The sequence below is a fragment of the Capra hircus genome, chromosome 6 (assembly GCF_001704415.2).
Source record: "Capra hircus breed San Clemente chromosome 6, ASM170441v1, whole genome shotgun sequence".
NCBI classification, from domain to species: Eukaryota; Metazoa; Chordata; class Mammalia; order Artiodactyla; family Bovidae; genus Capra; species Capra hircus.
In genome coordinates this window covers 60290754-60309036 of record NC_030813.1, presented here as the reverse complement: position 1 = coordinate 60309036, position 18283 = coordinate 60290754, and the positions used below count along the sequence as shown (strand labels likewise).

General features: G+C 48.5%; 1 protein-coding gene across 12 annotated transcripts in view; it reads left to right on the top strand.

Annotated features, from left to right (window-relative positions):
- APBB2 (amyloid beta precursor protein binding family B member 2) overlaps positions 1–18283 on the top strand; it is a 379350-nt gene that overhangs the window by 356162 nt on the left and 4905 nt on the right. For 10 of the 12 annotated variants that reach the window (XM_018049390.1, XM_018049388.1, XM_018049391.1 and 7 more), the window contains 5 exons: positions 9667–9781; positions 10390–10477; positions 11249–11332; positions 13075–13190; positions 15588–15767. In XM_018049390.1, the coding sequence (XP_017904879.1) occupies positions 9667–9781; positions 10390–10477; positions 11249–11332; positions 13075–13190; positions 15588–15767 (583 nt within the window). The remainder of the gene's footprint in view (positions 1–9666; positions 9782–10389; positions 10478–11248; positions 11333–13074; positions 13191–15587; positions 15768–18283) is intronic. The other 2 variants (XM_018049396.1, XM_018049393.1) reach the window with 1 other exon arrangement.

The following is an 18283-nucleotide window of genomic DNA, read 5'->3' as shown; positions in this document are numbered from 1 at the left end:
TATTTTCAGTACTCTGAATGTCAGCCTGACCGTTGGCTGATTGGGGGCTTTTAAGCTCCACGATTCCTCAGCTCTGTCACTTCATAAAAGCTCCATTTCTGATGGAAGGAGAACCTTTGGGAATTTTTCCTGTTGAAAGAATGATTGTCAGTACTGCTTGGCAAAGTGAAGAGATACCAGCGACAGCCCCTTTGCTTTTTGTGCTGGAGTCCGACCCAGGTGCTCCCTCGGGGGAGGAGGGGAGGAGGGAAGGAGGGGCTGAGCTCCAACCGGCAGCCACTTCCTCCTTTAGGATGAGCTGCAGTCAATTGCTTAGCGGCCCGAGGGAAGGGAGACTGCACAGGCTGGGTGGTGACACTTCCAGGGTCAGTCTCCCAGAGGGCATGCTTAGGAGATTTGGGGAGCTTGATTGACTTTCTCACGCCTTCTGAGGAGACCCTGGCCCCGGGAGGTGGTGGAAGTTTCTGGAGGATGAGGGCCGTGGGTTTGGATACCAGCTCCCTGGCCTAAAGTTCCCACTAAGTCTTGTGGGAGCCAATGGTGAGAATGTGTTCACATGTTTGGTAGGTCCTACCGTCCGGGTTTATTCAGGGCTCCTCTCTGGGAACCAGTTGCTCTGAATATTAACAGCAAAGGCCATTCTAGAGAGGGCTACAAACTCTGGTTTGCCCACAGCACCTGTAGTATTTATTTGCAGGTGGTCGCTTTTCAGATTTGCTGTGTACGCAGTCTGTGTGTCTCATGAAAGCACCTGGTAAAGAAAGGATTCCCCGTGGAGAATGTGTGTTTACGCAGGTGATGAGCTGCTAGAATGCCCCTTTCAGAGTTTACAAACTTAACATCTTCTTAAGTTTGCAAAGAAAGTTGAGTTTACCAAATCGGAGCCTGAGCTTTGTGAAATTAGTAATGCCTGCATATGGTGTGTGTGCTGCTGGGTGAAATAAGAAAAAATCAAAGTGGCTCGTACATGGATGTAGCCAGTATGTATGTGTAACCTCCTGGATTAATTAGCCTTTTAGGAGGAAAGCGTTTCTCATCCCATTTCCTTCTCTTCCTTTCCCCAAGCCCCGAGAACAATAGTTTCAAAGTGCAATAAGAAAATCAGAGCCGTTAGGCAAAGAAGAGCAGGCAGCCTTGAAAACAGGACTCCTCCTTTTAGTCCCTTTGCAGGTGAGATGAAGAGAGAAAGCCCCTTATCATAAAGGGCTGGATTTGGGATGTTTGGACCAAGTCTCCCTGCTGCTCTTTTGTCCTTATTTGCAGGTGGGACCTGTCCTCTGCAGTGGTAACAACTCTGTTCGCTTATCGCCTCTACAGAAAGACAAGCTGGGAGGAAAGGGTCTTGGGAACCTTTCAGCAAGTGTTATTATATGTGTACCTCTGCAAAGATTTATTAAAATGTCCTTTGTGGATAAGGAGACAGTAGGAGACAGTATTTCAAAGTGGACCTTTTTTTTTTTTCTTTTTACTTCTTTTTCCTTATTTATAATAACAACAAATATTATTCTCTTTCCTCCATGTGCCAGCTTGTGTCAGACATAACGTGTATGTGACCTGAGCGAACATGGGTTACATAAAAGACTTTACCAAATTGTGGAGACTTCGTCAGGAGTGCTAACAGAAAAGATTTAGCGAGAGACTGAATGGCAGGGAATCTGACAGAAAAGAAAGGAGAGAGCTACTGCCAGACACATCTGGGCTGTCGTGTGCGGGACTAGGGCAGTTCCAGAAAGCAGAGCCCAGGCCCGTAGGCACACGTTGTGGGGAGGCAACTTTTCATTCATCATTAAGAGAAAATAATGTGTTGGTTTGTGGGGGCGTCCCAGTAGTGGAGCTCCTCCTGATCTGTTAAGTAAGTGAGGTTTTATACCACTGATGCATTCTAAGTACCACCTGTCTGGGTTGCTGTAGAAGGAGGGAAGAAATGTTAGCCTGGGTAACCGCTAAGAGGTCAGTCAGTTCAGTCGCTCAGGCATGTCCGACTCTTTATGACCCCATGAATTGCAGCATGCCAGGCCTCCCTGTCCATCACCAACTCCCAGAGTTCACTCAGACTCACGTCTATCGAGTTGGTGATGCCATCCAGCCATCTCATCTTCTGTCGTCCCCTTCTCCTCCTGCCCCCAGTCCCTCCCAGCATCAGAGTCTTTTCCAGTGAGTCAACTCTTCACATGAGGTAGCCAAAGTACTGGAGTTTCAGCTTTAGCATCAGTCCTTCCAAAGAACACCCAGGACTGATCTCCTTTAGAATGGACTGGTTGGATCTCCTTGCAGTCCGAAATCAGATTGATTATATTCTTTGTAGCCAAAGATGGAGAAGCTCTATACAGTCAGCAAAAACAAGACCGGGAGCTGACTGTGGTTCAGATCATGAACTCTTTATTGCCAAATTCAGACTTAAATTGAAGAAAGTAGGGAAAACCACTAGACCATTCAAGTATGACCTAAATCAAATCCCTTATGATTATACAGTGGAAGTGAGAAATAGATTTAAGGGCCTAGATCTGATAGATAGAGTGCCGGATGAACTATGGACGGAGGTTCATGACATTGTACAGGAGACAGAGATCAAGACCATCCTCATGGAAAAGAAACGCAAAAAAGCAAAATGGTTGTCTGGGGAGGCCTTACAAATAGCTGTGAAAAGAAGAGAAGCAAAAAGCAAAGGAGAAAATGAAAGATATAAGCATCTGAATGCAGAGTTCCAAAGAATAACAAGAAGAGATAAGAAAGCCTTCCTCAACGATCAGAGAAATAGAGGAAAACAACAGAATGGGAAAGACTAGAGATCTCTTCAAGAAAATTAGAGATACCAAGGGAACATTTCATGCAAAGATGGGCTCGATAAAGGACAGAAATGATATGGACCTAACAGAAGCAGAAGATATTAAGAAGAGGTGGCAAGAATATACAGAAAAGGTCTGTAGATGCCTCTTAAATTCCTTTTGAAGAAGGGTAAGATCATAAGCAAGTTTTCATTTACGGAAGAGTTGCAAGGGGAGGGATTTAGGGAAAGGGTGAGCAGTTCTGTCTTGGCAGCTTTTTAATGGAACCCATTTGAATAAAAAGTCATTGATTCATTCATTCTATACAGATGGATTAAGCCCCTGCAGGGCGATTAAAATGCTGTTCAGCTGAGAACAATAAAAGCACTCTTTTGTCTTTTCCCTTTGCCATTAAGAAATTTGAGGCTGTTGTGTAAGATGTCTTAGCACTGACATTTTTCCCTGACAGAACTCACCGCTGGTCCGCTGGGGGAGTAATTACTGGGGAGAAGAGCAAAAGAAGAGGAACAAAAAGAGCTGGAAACACAAAGGTTTCCACTAACGGTGAAAGTAGCTGATTCCTGGTACACCCTTCTGTTACAGTTTAAGGAGGAGACACAGCTGTGAACCTTCCACTTCCTGGTTGATGGAGGAAATGCAGTGATCCCCTGACTGCAGAAACTAGGCGAGGCGGAACTCCAGAAGGGCCTCGCTCCAGGAGAAAGCTGCAGCAAAGGACAGAAGTGGTGCTTGCTGCTGCGTGTCACACACAGCGTCTCAGACAGACAGGCAGCTTGGAGAATGTGTCCGAAAAGACAGGAGCCTGTTCTGACTGGACCTCGGGGGTCATCTGAGCCAGATTTGTGGCTTTATGGGTGACCATGCCGAGGCCCTGGAGGAGGCATGACCCGGGGGGCGGGGGCGGGGAGCAGAGGGGCATGGAAGCCCACCCGAGCCTATCTCAGCTCTGAGATGCAACCCTCTCGGGGCTGTGAACACCAGGTAGCTGCAGCCCGAGTGCCGCTGGTAGCTCTGAGACGCAAAGTCGGGGACAGGAGAGACACTGAAGGCCCGCAGGGGAAGACGCTCCTGCAGTGCGCTACAGCAGGCTGACCGCACCCTCACAGTGTCAGAGCCCCTGCGGGCCCTGTTCGGCGGGGTGAGAACCACCAGCTCGGGGTGCTCTTCCCTCCCCAACCCCCATCCGTGGTGCTGGGCTGATTGATCAGGAATACTGTAATGGAGGCTGGTAATTCCAGCAATTTCTTGTCCCCTCAGGATACAGGAGAAGCTCTAGAAAATGTTAAGGCGATGTTACATATGGGCATAAGGATGTTTAGGATCATAGCACTGATCAGAAAAAACATCTGAAAGGCTGAGTCAGGCCCTGTCTTAGTCAATGTGAAACTGGGTGTGCGTCATTGACTGTCCTTTGAGAAGCTCCAGAGTGAGAAGTTTAAGAAAGGAGAAGGAAAGGCACTGCATTGTGGTCTCTCAACTGCTTCGCTCTGAAGCTGGGACCCAAACGCCATTCTCCAGGGGATGGCCCGAGAGGCCAAGGTCACCCCAGACCTCCATGGCGCTGCCTGACTGGCCTGCCTCCTGCTGTTCAGCCTCTGTGGCCCTGGGGACGTCTTCTGAAACCCCTTCCTTTGTGTCTTTGGAGCCGGCCTCTCCTGGGCTTTCCTCCTTCCCAGCAGCCTTTTTTCATCCTTTCATTGGGCCCTTGGCCTCAGATAGGCCTTCACATGCCTTTCCTCCTAAGGTCCAGGCCTTGTTTTGTGTTTTCTCACACCCTACCCTTTCACCTGCTTCTCTGTCTTCAGCTGCCTGCAACCCCGACTCCACCCGGCCAGCTCCAGACCTGGCCTCAGCTCAGGGACTGAGTGTCCACCCGATCAGTGGGCCCCTAAACACCTCACACATCTTGTCCAACCTGGAGCTCACCAGTCTCCTTCACCAGATCCTTCCCTCTCCCCGCCCCAGGGTGAAGGCGCTTAGTTTTCCCAGCAGGGACTCCAGAGCTCTTCCGGATTCTGCCTCTCATCTCCCACACCCGTGAGTCCTCCAGGCATCCGTCTAATACCTCTTACCCATCTGTCTCCTCCACCTCCCCTTGACCCACTTTGTTCTACCAGAGGCAACTTTTTAAAACACATGTCAGATGGGGTCTTGTGTCATATGACAGACTTGATGGCTCAGAGTAAGAGCCAGATTCCTGCCAGGACATGGTGCAGCCTCCCTGCAGCCATGGACCCTCACCGCAGTGCCAGGGGTCATGCCTAGGACTAGTTCTTCCAGACCCTCTGTGGGCTTGCTTACCTCTGTGCCTTGCTCAAGCTCCTCTGCGTGTTCCTTGAACCATCGCTGCCCTCTCACCCTGGGGAGTTCCTGGTACTTAGAGATGCAGCTTAGATCTCACTGAGCATCTCTGTCACTGAACAGCTGGCTGCCTAGGCTGGCGCCTTGTCTGTTTGTGTTTGCATCTCTGATGTGTCATAGTGGCTCAGAAGGTGTTTGAGGAAGTGAACTGAATATTACTTTTAAATGTAAGTTCTTATACCATATCATAATTTGGTTAGAATGTAAAGCCTACTGGCAAGTGTATTAGTTTTATATTGCTGCTATAATAAATTACCACAAACTTAGTGGCTTAAAGTCACACAGATTTATTCTCTTATAGTTCTGGAGATCAGAAATCTGGTCTTAGAGGTGAAAAATCGTGGTGTCAGCAGGGCTGTCTTCCCACTAGAGAAGCCTTCCCCCTTTTCCAGTCTTTAGAGGCTGCCTGCCTGCCTTGGCTTGTAGCCCTTGTGCCTGTTCTTTAGTGAGAATTCCCTTTGTAAGGCAAGTGCCTCCTCTTTCCCTTGTGTGTCAGGCCCACCCAGATAATCCAGGGTCACAGCCCCAAATCAGAATCCTTCACTCAGTCCCACCTGCAGAGTCCTCTTTGTAAAGTCATCTATTCACAGACTCTGGGAGTTAGGATAGGAATGTCTTGGGAGGGTCGTTATTTTGTCTATAGCTGCAGCCATTTTCAGAAATCAGGTGCTGAAAAGGCAGGATTTTACAACAACCAGTTAATAGGTATTTGGATTTCATTCTGAATAATGATGAGATTAGCTCAGCCATTTATTTCTCTCACAAGAAGGAAGTTGTTCGACTTGTCTGTGTTGCAGGCCTGAAAGTGAATTCTTTTTTTTTCTTTTTTTAAGATTATTTATTTGGCTATTTTGGGTCTTAGTTGCAGCATGTGGGATCTAGTTTCCCTGATCGGGGATCGAACCCAGGCCCCCTACACTGGGAGTGCAGCGTCTTGGCCACTAGACCACCAGGGAAGCCCCTGAAAGTGAATTCTTACAAATCCTCATTCTTGGGACTTTTTGCTCTTTTAGGGTGACTTGGGATATGTTTCGTGGCAATTAAATAGAGACATGCAAATCTCCTGACCCCTCCACAGGGAAGAGATGAGGGAACTTGTTTTCTCTTGGGAGGTTAAATTACCAGCAGATTTCTGCCTCCCTGATCTATTAGCCTGGTACCTAGGAGGGAACAGGAAAAGACAAAGCTGGTTTTTTTTTTTTTTGGTTTTTTTTTTTTTAAGTATCAGAATGCCCCGAACAGAGCCTGCGCTGCTAAGCTACCCGTTTGGGAAAATGTGGGTCAGATGGTCGCCTTAGACCTTAATCACTTTCTCCTGAGCCAGAAGAAGATGAAGATTAATAATAATAATTTTAAAAAATTACTCCTGTGGGGTTGCATCTGAAGCGTGATGGGAGTGATCCATTGCTTATCGATCAGGGCCTGCTTGGCCCTCCCTGATAGTGGCCTGACTACACTCGTAGGCCAGCCAGCAGTCGCAGAGAGCAGGATGGATCTTGGATGCTTACATCATAGATTATCAGAGCTGGAAAGGAACCCTGGAGAATTCCATCTTTTTTTTACTTCATGCCCGAGACTGTATAGCTCAGTGAAATCAGGAATGGGACTAGAAGTTGGGGTGCCTGGGTTCTGACCCATTGCCCTCTGGCTGTCCCTTCCTCTCTCAGAGAGGACAGATGCTGGTGAGGTCTCTACTAAAGGTGGGATATAACAAGCTGTAATCCTTTGTGGTCCAGAACGCAGATCCTTTCAGCATTCAGACACAAGCAAGGTGCTAGGGGCCAGAGGGCTTTCAAACTGGGCCATGCGGAGTAGATGGTGTAGTGAGCTGCAGACTGTGCCGGATGGCCAGTACACACCTGGCTGGGCAAGGGGAGGTGCTGTGAGTGGACACGGGGACCCAGCTTGCGGGGGCAGAGGGGAGAGCTGCTTAGCTGGACTAAGGATGCTGGAAGAGGCGGTGGGACAAACTTTGGAACTCCAGAAATCCAGACAAAATTTTTTGGACTTTCCATGGGTGACCACAAGAACTTCAGAGACTTAGCATCAGAAAAATGCTGACTGAACATGGAATTTTGAAGGAGAAGAGCAGTGTGTGGCAAGACACTGTGTGTTATCACTTTAGGAACTGTCCAGAAAAGAGAAGTAGCCAGAAGGAGGCAGGCCTGAAATGACTTCCCTCTAGCATGGTCTCCAACAAAAGTGATGCCTTCTCGTCGTTTCTCAAGTCATGTGCTATCCTGATGGGGGTTGGGACTAGGGAAGGCCTTGGAAGCACAGTATGGAGCAAGGCTGTCAGTTCAGTTGCTCAGTCGTGTCCAACTCTTTGCGGCCCCACAGACTGCAGCATGCCAGGCTTCCCTGTCCATCACCAACTCCTGGAGCCTGCTCAGACTCGTGTCCATCAGGTTGGTGATGCCATCCAGCCATCTCATCCCCTGTCGTCCCCTTCTCCTCCTGCCTTCAGTCTTTCCCAGCATCAAGATCTTTTCCAGTGAGTCAGTTCTTTGCATCAGGTGGCCAAAGTATTGGAGTTTCAGCAAGGCTGTGCTTACCCCCAAAGTCTGGGCCCAGCTTCTCACCCAGACCCACCCTCAGCCTCAGTATCAGAGCAGCCATTCATACCTCTGACCACAGGCCAACTTTCTCGATGGATAATAGGGTGCATGCTGCTTGCCCTGTGCTTGAGAGAGGGGGGCACTCAGTACCAATTAAAGCCAGGCCCAGAGACTGGGTATTGAGGGTGAATAAGGCACAAAAGGAGAAGGCAATGGCACCCCACTGGAAAATCCTATGGACAGAGGAGCCTGGTGGGCTGCAGTCCATGGGGTCGCACAGAGTTGGACACAACTGAGCAACTTCATTTTCACTTTTCACTTTCATGCATTGGAAAAGGAAATGGCAACCCACTCCAGTGTTCCTGCCTGGAGAATCCCAGGAATGGTGGGCTGCCATCTATGGGGTCGCAGAGAGTCAGACATGACTGAAGCGACTTAGCAGCAGCAGCAAGGCACAAATCATTTTCATGGAACTTCAGCGGGGTGTGGGGAAGACAGAACTCACAAGCAGACACTCATGGTACTCAGTGGTGGGTGTTACGTGTGCAAGGAGCACGCTAGCACTGGACAGGGTGCTCACCCAGCTTCATCCAGGTCTTCAGCGGTGGCCAAAGCCTGGAGACGATGTGAGCAAAGGCAGGGAGGCGAGACCTGCCTAGAAATCCTGAGCACTGGCAGGGCTGGCAAGGAAGGGGTGGATTCAAGACATTGTCAGGAGGGAAATAGGCTGAATGCGGGGGTTGGGTACGGAGTGCAGGGGCTAGGAATGGCGGGGCGGGAGTCAGGACGGCCCCTGGTTGTAGCATGGAGGGCACCAACTGCGATGGAAGCTGAGGTCACGGGAAGGTAGAGCAGAGCAGGTCTGTGGGCAGGTGTGCACAGGTGGAGCTGCCGCAAGGTGGCCTGGGGCACAGCAAGGCAATGGGACAGGCTTTTCTGGCCAGGCCTTCACAGTGGCCAGTTGCCTTCAGCGGATAGATTCCTGTTCATTCCCAAAGAAGCCAAATCATTGTTGGGGAAAATCTGTCCTAGTCTGCAAGAACATCATCAGCTCTTACATTGAGAAGTGATTAATAAATTCATCTGTGGTTATGCCTACAAACAGGGATCCAAGCTTGGCAATACCTGCCAGGAAATCACTGTGATCCATTACCAGATGGGGAAGTATGAGCGTTTATTTTTCATAAACCTCTGATCTTTTAAACTGCTGTCCTCAGTAACAGCAGTGAGAAATGTAGTTGTGTGGCGTGGTTCTTTGAAGCCAGAGCATGTCACAGGCACTGTCCTTTCCATCAGTAAAGGAGATGCTGAAATCCAGGGCCAGCTGCAGGCTCACCGTGGAGTCTGAGCTGACAGTTTATGGGGTGATGCCACCGCCGCCACCCCGAGCCCTGGAGTGAAAGGCGTGATTAGCAGAATCAAGTGCCTTTGACAGGACTTCGGCCTGTGGCGTCCTTCCGTGTCCCTGTGACTGCCTCTCGGCCTCTCCGCAGCCGTGGGTCGGGTCCAGTCTCCAGGCACATGCTTACACGTCGGAGCCTGTTTTGCTTCTGCTACATCACTGTGTGTGTCTCAGTATCGCGCATACAAATTCATGCTCCTCTCAAGCCTGCGTTCTGTTTTGTGATCATAATATTTATAACCATGACATTTGTTGTTACTAGATAGAAGGTTCCCATAAAGTTCAATTTTCATTATGTGCTGTTCATTAAGATTCCAGAAGCTCAACAGACAGAGTCTGGGGAACATTGTAGTTATTTCAGTCAGAAATGAATTCCTCACATCCATACAACTGTTCCTCTATTTGCGGTGGCTGTTGACATTTGTTTTATTTTTTTTTAACCGCTGCATATTCTGTTTACCTCTGACACGCTGGCTCCTAGCTCAGTTAACATTCATAACTAGAATGTGTGTTGTAAAGGTTCCTCATTCTAATGGACTGATAAACTTTGTTTGCACAGAGATTTTGCTTATGTAGCAAGAGATAAAGATACAAGAATTTTGAAATGTCATGTATTTCGATGTGATACACCAGCAAAAGCCATTGCCACAAGTCTCCACGAAATCTGTTCCAAGGTAAGGTGGGTCAGGGCAGAGGAGTTCAACCCCCTTTTTTTTTTCTCACTGCTGAGCAAGGAAAGGGGTGTGGAAGGACGGGAGTCGGCACGTTCAGGTCAAGCTCTGGGAGAAGCACGCCGACCACCAGTCCTCCCAGCGTGGTTCATACTCTTTCTGATGTCAGCTGTTGCTCTAAGTGGTGCTTCACCTACAAAGGGAGCATGGCCTCTGTCCCTCCCACAGTCCGGTGGGTCTAATAAGTCGAGAAGTGGCCAGGTGCCAGCAGCGGGGGGTTACCACTTGCTCTGTGTTCCTCTGATGGCTGTGGGCCCAGAGGTCAACAAAACACCAGGGTTATTGTGGGGCTTGTTACGTTAGAGATGGAAGAGGAATACATTCTGAACAGTCAGGAGAATGTCAGTTACTCTGAGGTACTGTCACTCACTATTCCCCCCAGAGAAAAGGGCACAGTTCTCAAAGTATGCAGCTCGGAGATGGGGGTTGGGGGTCCGGCAGTGGACTAAAGCCGGTTTAACTTGAAAATGAAGCAGGCACTCCACTGCCTGGAACAGCTGGGGTCACAGGGTCCATAACCACGAGCCAAAGCTACGTTTTCTCTTCATCAGATTATGGCCGAACGGAAGAATGCCAAGGCCCTGGCCTGCAGCTCCTTACAGGAAAGGACTCACGGGAACCTCGACGTCCCCCTGCAAGGTAGGTCTGCCTTCCACCACCTTGGTGCTGGCACTCCACGTCTGAGTCACCAAACGCAGGGTCTCAGACATGTACATGTCGAGTGTCCCTCAGAACCACGCTGGACCCACCAGACCCAGGCCGAGCCTGCACTTGGGGCCTTGAGTGTGGCTTAGAGCTGACTTTGTGTCAATAGGGTTAGGTACTAAGAACCAGGATGAGTTTTGTTGTTGGACAAAATTAAAGACAATTACCTTTAGTGGCTTTGTAACTCATGTACAGCCTGGGGTAAGGACCAGCTAGTTTAAAAATATGTGGGTTGATATTTTGGGGAGCTCTGTTTAGTCATTTTTCCTGTCTCTGATTGCACCCCTTTGTAATTAAATTTCCTCCGGGCATCAACCTCCCCTAATAAACCAAACACCCAAAGCTGCTACTAAGCATACTTCCAAGAGACCGTCACAGCTTAACACATAGATTCCAGTTCCTTCTTTCAAATGCTTACCTACCTAGAAGTGAAAGGTGAATGGAGTTTCTTTTAAGCTTTTTATTTTCTATTGTATGTAGCCGATTAACAAGGCTGTGATAAGTTTCAGGTGCACAGCAAAGCCACCCAGCCATACACACACATGTATCCATGACAGGTGAAGGGGACTTTGATTGATGGCCCCAGGGTCTGGCAGAAGAAGTGGCTGTTCTTATAGAATGATTGTCACATTCACCTCTAGAGAGGCAGGATGTTATGTGTATGTTGGAACCTTTGAGAAAGATGTGTTGTTTTCTTCCCTGTAGTAGATTTTCCAACACCAAAGACTGAGCTGGTCCAGAAGTTCCACGTGCAGTATTTGGGCATGCTACCAGTGGACAAACCGGTCGGTATGTGAAACCTTCATTGTCTTTCCACTTGGCAAGTGTTTGGTGTTCACCTTCCCATGAGGGTGGCATCTGCTATTTCACTCCTTTGCTTTGTCTTGAACCAGATCCTTACACTGTCACCAGCTAGAGCACACAGCAGTCTTGGTCAGAGAGCAGTGCAGGGCTTTCCTGATGGCTCAGTGGTAAAGAATTCACCTGCCAGTGCTGGAGACACAGGTTTGATCCCTGGTCCAGGAAGATCCCACATGCTGCAGAGCAAAATAAAATTATAACAAAAGAACAGGACGGGCAGACTAAACTCCTTTGACTCATGGTCCCAGAATATAGAGACTTGAATGAAGAGGAACTGATTTCTCATTCACCCAACAGTTCAGAGGTGCATAAGCCAGGGCTGTGGAAGGGCCCTGCTGTTCTGAATCAGAGCGTCTGTCTCAGGCCGGGGCATCAGCTTCAGTCCTTGTCAAGTGCTGGGCGGGGATGGGGGCTGAGGGAGCCCTCCTGCTTTCCCGTCAAGGTGTTTCCCAGAAGTACACCCAGCATCAGCAGTCAGCTACATTTCATGGCTGGGATTTAGTTGCTTAGCCATACCAAGCTGGAAGGAGTCTGGGAGATGTCGCCTTTTTCTGGATGAAAAAAGGCTATGGAGAAATCAGAACCCTCACGTACTGCTGGGGTGAATGTAGAATGGCGTGGCTGCCCTAGAAATCAGTCTGGCAACTCCTCAGAAGTTAAATGTAGTATTATCATTTGACCCAGCAGTTCTACTCCTGGACATATACCCAAGTGAAATGAAAACAACTGTCCACATGAAACACCTCGTACAGGAGTGTTCACAGCAGCATCATTCATAATAGTTACAAAGTAGAAACAGCCCAAATGTCCATCAGCTGAAGAGTGAATAAAAAACACTTTTATACTGTGGTGATTATTTGGCAATAAAAAGGAATGAAGCGTTAGACTTGCTGCAACATGCCTGAACCTTGAAGACATCATGCTAAATGAAGGAAGCCAATTATAAAAGACTGTACCCTTTACAATTCCATTTATATGAAATGTGTCCAGAGTAGGCACATCTCTAAAGATAGGACTAGAAGGCTGGAGGCAATGAAGGGTGACTCCTGAAAGGTATGGGAGTGATAAAACTGTTCTAAAACCATGGTGATGGTTGCACAATTCTGAATGTATTGAACACCATTGAAGTTTGCACTTTACATGAGTAAATTGTATGGTATGTGAATTAGATCTCAATGAAGTTGTTATAGCACCCACCAAAAACAGCTGTGGGAACACTCAGCCAGAGGGCCCCATTGAACAACACATACTCTTCGTGTCCAGGGGCCATCTAAACTTGGCCTTAAGTAACAAGGCACAATAAAAGATGATCAGGGTAATCTGGCAGAGGCTGGCTTCTGTTGGACCCCCCGCCCCTTTTCAAGGTTCCTTGCTTAGAAAAAAGGTAGCCCCATTTGAGTAACGTTTCTACACTTGGAGCTGGGGAATCTTGGGAGAGACAGTCTGGTTAGATAGGACATCACACACTACATCTCTGGAAGTTCTCATGACCCTTTTTTCTGTTGAAAACACTGGCATTTCTTTTCTTTTGAGCCGTGAAATGCTCAAATGAAACGTCTGGGGCTACCAAAAAAAATGTCTGGGCATAGCTGCTGCTGGGTGATTTGGATCCATATTTGAGAGTCAGGAATAGCTTTAGGGCCTTTTTCAATTATCCCTTCCATCCACAGGAATGGATACCCTGAACAATGCCATAGAAAGTCTTATGACCTCCTCTAGCAAGGAGGAATGGCCGTCAGTGAACATGAACGTGGCCGACGCTACTGTGACTGTCATCAGTGAGAAGGTGAGAAGGGTGGCAGATACGGTTGGCCTGTCTGGGATACAGTGCGGTTTCACATACGATAAGCTTCTGTGAAACTCAGGCACATGCCAAGGCTTGGCCTCTGGGGAGCTGTGCTTGCTTGTGGTTAAAATAACTTAACATTAAAAAAAAGAAAACTGCCCTTTGTGTCTGGATCTATGCACACACCTCAGAGGATTCTGTTCTGGTGCTTCTCATTCTTCCTTTGCCCAGGAGATTGGAATCATTTGCTAGACGTGACTGTATGATGTTAGCAGTAACTCGCTAATGGGGCTTGGTTTTCTGACCACTCTCCAGGCTCCAGCATTGACTCGGCTGTTACCTGGGGCTGGGGTTTAGTAGATGCATCTGTTGTGGAAAGGTCCTGTGGTAGCAGGAGTCGCTGGTCATCTGGAGAGAGGCCAGCAATTAGCCTCAGACACAAATTATCTCAACTTTGTGGCTGAGAAAACTGAGGCACAGAGAGGTTAAGCAACTGGCACCAGGCACACAGCTATGTTGGGGTCCTTTAACGACCGGCACCTGATGGTCCGGAGGCAACAATAAGAAAGTGAAAGAGAAAAAGAGGCTGATATTCCCTGGTTTATGCAGAGAACCAATAAAGTCCTTGACACAGGACTTGCGTCGCTCACAAAGGCACCGGGCGCCCTCTTAAGGAGGGTGAAGGCACAGGGCGCCTTCTCGAGAGAGTCTTAGAAGCCCGGACAGGAGAGTGAGCAAGACGGGTCTCTGCACTCCAGAGAATCAGCCGAGGAGAGAGAAAGAAAGAAAGAAGGACATGGGCACCCAAGCTCTGATGTGAGCAAAGGTGCTTTAATGATTTCTCTGTGAGGATATAAAGGCTGTGGTACAAGAAGTTTCCTTCGACAATGATAAAGATCAGAAAACCAAATGTACCGCAGCTGTTACCAAGGGAACAGGGATTAATAACGGTCACAAGGTCAGGAGACAATCCACATCTCAAGAAAGGGGATCGAGACTAAGCAGTTTTGTCATATAGAGAATGTTTACTAAAGGAGACTCAAGCCTGTCTCACACAATGACCTCCGTTCCTGGGAGCAGCCTGCTGTTCCGCTTAAAAAGAAACAAAGGACTTGTGAGAAACAGCACGTAGGAATCCTCCTGTTAAATGTTCCCTGACCCAGCTAGCAGTAGCAGGGGCAGTCTTCCATTCTGCCTCTGTGAGGCGCCTGTCACGGAAAGATCGTAAGTCCTTGTCTGCTCTTGCTTCTGTCCACTAGCAGCTCGCCTTCACACCCAGTTCAGTTTCTGAGGATGCTCACTGAGCCTGCAGGCCTGGCCCGCTGGATTTTCTTCAAGTCTGCAACACGCGGTGCCTTTTCCTACCCCAGCACCTTTGCAGGCGCTGCTCCCCTTAGCCTACCCAGATCTCAACATAAATGTCTTTCCTCCAAGAAAGCTTCCCACCTCTCAGACCAGCTTAGTTTGCCTGTTAAGCAATCCCACAGCACCTGAGTGAATATTTCATAAGTCCAGATGTTCACGAGCCAAAAGTCAACATTCTAGATGTATTTACTAATTTTCACAAATTACAAATGGCTGTTGCAGAGGATATAGTGTGTTCATTAGAGTGAGTTCCGAACATTTCTTAACTCAGCATCATATGGATATCAGTTAGTGAAAAAGAAAACAGAAAAAAAAAAAAGCATTTGGTAACTTTTTGTTTACATAGTTTTTGATGGAAATATGATTCAGTGGTTCCCTGGTGGCTCAGATGGTAAAGAATCTAGCTTCAATGCAGGAGACCAGGGTTCAGTCCCTAGATCAGGAAGATCACCTGGAGAAAGGAATGACCACCCACTCCAGTATTCCTGCCTGGAGAATTCTGTGGACGGAGGAGCCTGGCAGGCTACGGTCAGTGGGGTTGCAAAGAGTCAGACACGACTGAGCAACTAACACAATTCAGTGTGCTGTTGAGTTGGGGAAGACCTGGGTGGAAAGAGATCACGTGAATCCTTTCCTCTTGGTGCTCTGGGGTTTCCAGTGGGTTTTCCAGGGCAAGTGGATTCTGAGCCACTGTATGGGCAATACATAAAACGTGTACATGACGTTGTTCCTACCCACAGTGAAGTCACAGGCTTGGAGTGGAGTGGACAGAGACCAAAACACTCATACCTGGTTGCTCTGTGGCTCAGAGTAGACTCAATTTCACAATGAGCCACCCACAGCAGTGAGGCCTCTCCAGACACATTTAGAAACTTCCCTTTCTAGAAAAAACACAAGTCCTTTCTAAACTCAGTCTGGCCGTATATTTTAAAATACCATTTACTCTGTGCAGCCACTGTAAGCCAATTCTATGACTTATGGTCCGAATGTGTCTGTGACTGTGGCCAGGCTACTGAACGGGGTCTCTTGCAGAATGAAGAGGAGATCCTGGTGGAGTGTCGGGTGCGATTCCTGTCCTTCATGGGCGTCGGGAAGGACGTGCACACGTTTGCCTTCATCATGGATACTGGGAACCAGCACTTTGAGTGCCACGTTTTCTGGTGTGAGCCTAATGCCGGTAACGTGTCGGAGGCGGTGCAGGCTGCCTGCATGGTGAGTAAGCCCACTGTGGGGGTTCCACCCTCAGGCCTTTGCTTTTGTCTGATATGCCATAAATTAGAGTAGAATTTCTGACTTTAAAGAAGCTAAGTCTAAGCTCTGAAGCAGGACCTTGCTGTGTGACACCCTCATTCCTGAGCTGTTTGCTGTCTTAAGAGGGCAGGACACCCGGAAGTAGCAGGACTGGCTGGAGCTGAGTTCTTCTTAGAGACTCCAGGAACGCTGAAAGCAGTGACCTTCAAAACCATGAATTTGAGGATTCTCAATTCTTGAGCCCTAGTTAATTTCAGTGTGTGATCAGGAGATGCTGGTCATGTGTGAATTGGTGCCAGTTTTAGAACCAAATCAATAATTTTTTTTAATTCAGTGTATCAAATGGTCTTTATTTTAGATAGTTGGTCTAAGTGCATTGTTCTTGTTTACTTTGTATCTATGAACTCTATTCTTACCACAGCCCTATTGAGGTAGTTCTCTTTTATTTATAACAAAATAGAGGCTCAGAGGAAAGCACGCTACTGGGGGCACTTGCTTATTTGTTTGGGATGGGGGCAGGCCCCAGGACAGAGTTGTTAAGTGACAGAGCCTGTGTTTGCCCCCAAGTCTGGATGGAGGAGTGACCCAGAGCAAGAAGGGGGCCCTGAAAATAGCTCGTTCCTAAAGTTTAAAGTGAAGGAGTAGCTGGAAGCATGCTGTTGGGGCACTTGGTCATTTGTTTGAGAAAGGGCCAGCCCCAGGGCAGCGCTGGTAAGCAACAGAGCCTGTGTTCACCCCCAAGTCTCCAGGCAGTAAAGCCAGCGCTTCTGTAGCACATATATGATTTCAAATTATCCATTCCACAAATATCGTTTGCGCTCCTGTTATTCCAGCCCCTGGAAAAGTTCTAGTAAGGAGGAGGGAACTGTTTGAAGGAGGCATCCAAACCTGGGCTGCATGGTGTATTCTACAACAGCAGGTGGGGTGGGTGGAACCAGGTGGAAGGAGGTGCAGTCCATGTCACGAAGGGCCTGGGATCTCATGCCAGGGTGTTACCTTCAGCAGAGATTGTTAAGCAAGACAGTGAATAGACCATGCTCCAAAAGAGAGAGAAGAAAACAAAGTGGAGGAGGGTTAAAAGGACGCAGCCGAGGTGGGGAAATCACCAGGGGGCCAGGGGAGAGCTGCGTCTAAACCAGGAGTGGCAGTGGGACAAGAAGGAAGCAGGTGATGGAGAGTCATCTGGCTGGCGATGAGGAATGCGGAATTTGAAGCACCTGCCCGAAGGCAATGGCACCCCACTCCAGTACTCTTGCCTGGAAAATCCCACGGACCGAGGAGCCTGGTAGGCTTCAGTCCATGGGGTCGCGAAGAGTCGGACACGACTGAGCGACTTCACTTTCACTTTTCACTTTCATGCATTGGAGAAGGAAATGACAACCCACTCCAGCGTTCTTGCCTGGAGAATCCCAGGGACGGCGGAGCCTAGTGGGCTGCCGTCTATGGGGTTGCACAGAGTCGGACATGACTGAAGCGACTTAGCAGCAACAGCAGCAGCACTTCCCTTAACTCAGTCCACTGTTTGTGGGCTGGACTCTGGGAAGTTCAAGTAGGACTAAGATGTGAGTACTGTGGAGTTTGGGACTGTGGGGAGATGCAAAAACCGACATTCTGTTATGGTGCAGAAAGTGCTCTAAGTGTAAGACTGCACCAGATGGAGGAGTGACCTGGAGGAAGAAAGGGGCCCTGAAGAAAGGCTGCTCGTCAAGTCTGAGGTGAAGGAGTAGCTGGAAGTACGCCGTCGGGGCTCTTACTCATTTGTTTGGGATGGGGGAGAGCCACACGGTTTTGAGGCTGAGGGAAATGAGCCAGCAAAGCCGCACTGAAACGGGTGTCATATTTGTTGTTGGGCCAAGGTCTTGGTGGAAGTTGAAGATCCTGGAGCTGGGCTTAGCCTGCCGATTGGGTTAGAGTGACTTTGAGACCTGCCAGATGCCAGGCGTCCAGGAACGGGTGGAGCTGGCTGGGGCAGTGGAGGGCATTCTCTGTTTCTTTGCAGACGAGCACGTTGCTAGGTTAAGAAGGGGAAAGAAGGGGTGGCTGGACAGAGAGGCAGAGGTGGACACCTCTGAAAGCAGAGGGCAGAGGGGAAGGCGCTCTGTGTGGTGCACTTGTTATGTGGCTTCGTCCCCACCACAGTCCTTTGTCAGAGAACAGTCTCCCCTTATGTACTGTGGGGCCAGGATTCTGTCTCAAGTCCACCTGCATATAAAGAACCAGGGCCCAGTGGAGGGGGACGGGGCAGTGGAGGAGTTGAGATGAACCTCCTGACTGGATATAGGGAGCTGAGATGGGATGAAGGGACTGTGTGGAGAAAATAGAAAATGGGAGAGTCCAGCCAAGCAAAAATGGATGGTAACTGTTGTGTGTGTGTGTGTGAAATTATAAACAAATCGTAACAGATGATTTTAGTCATAAAATGAATGGCTTTTAGCCTTAATTATACATTTTCAATGCTGATGACAATTAAATAATTA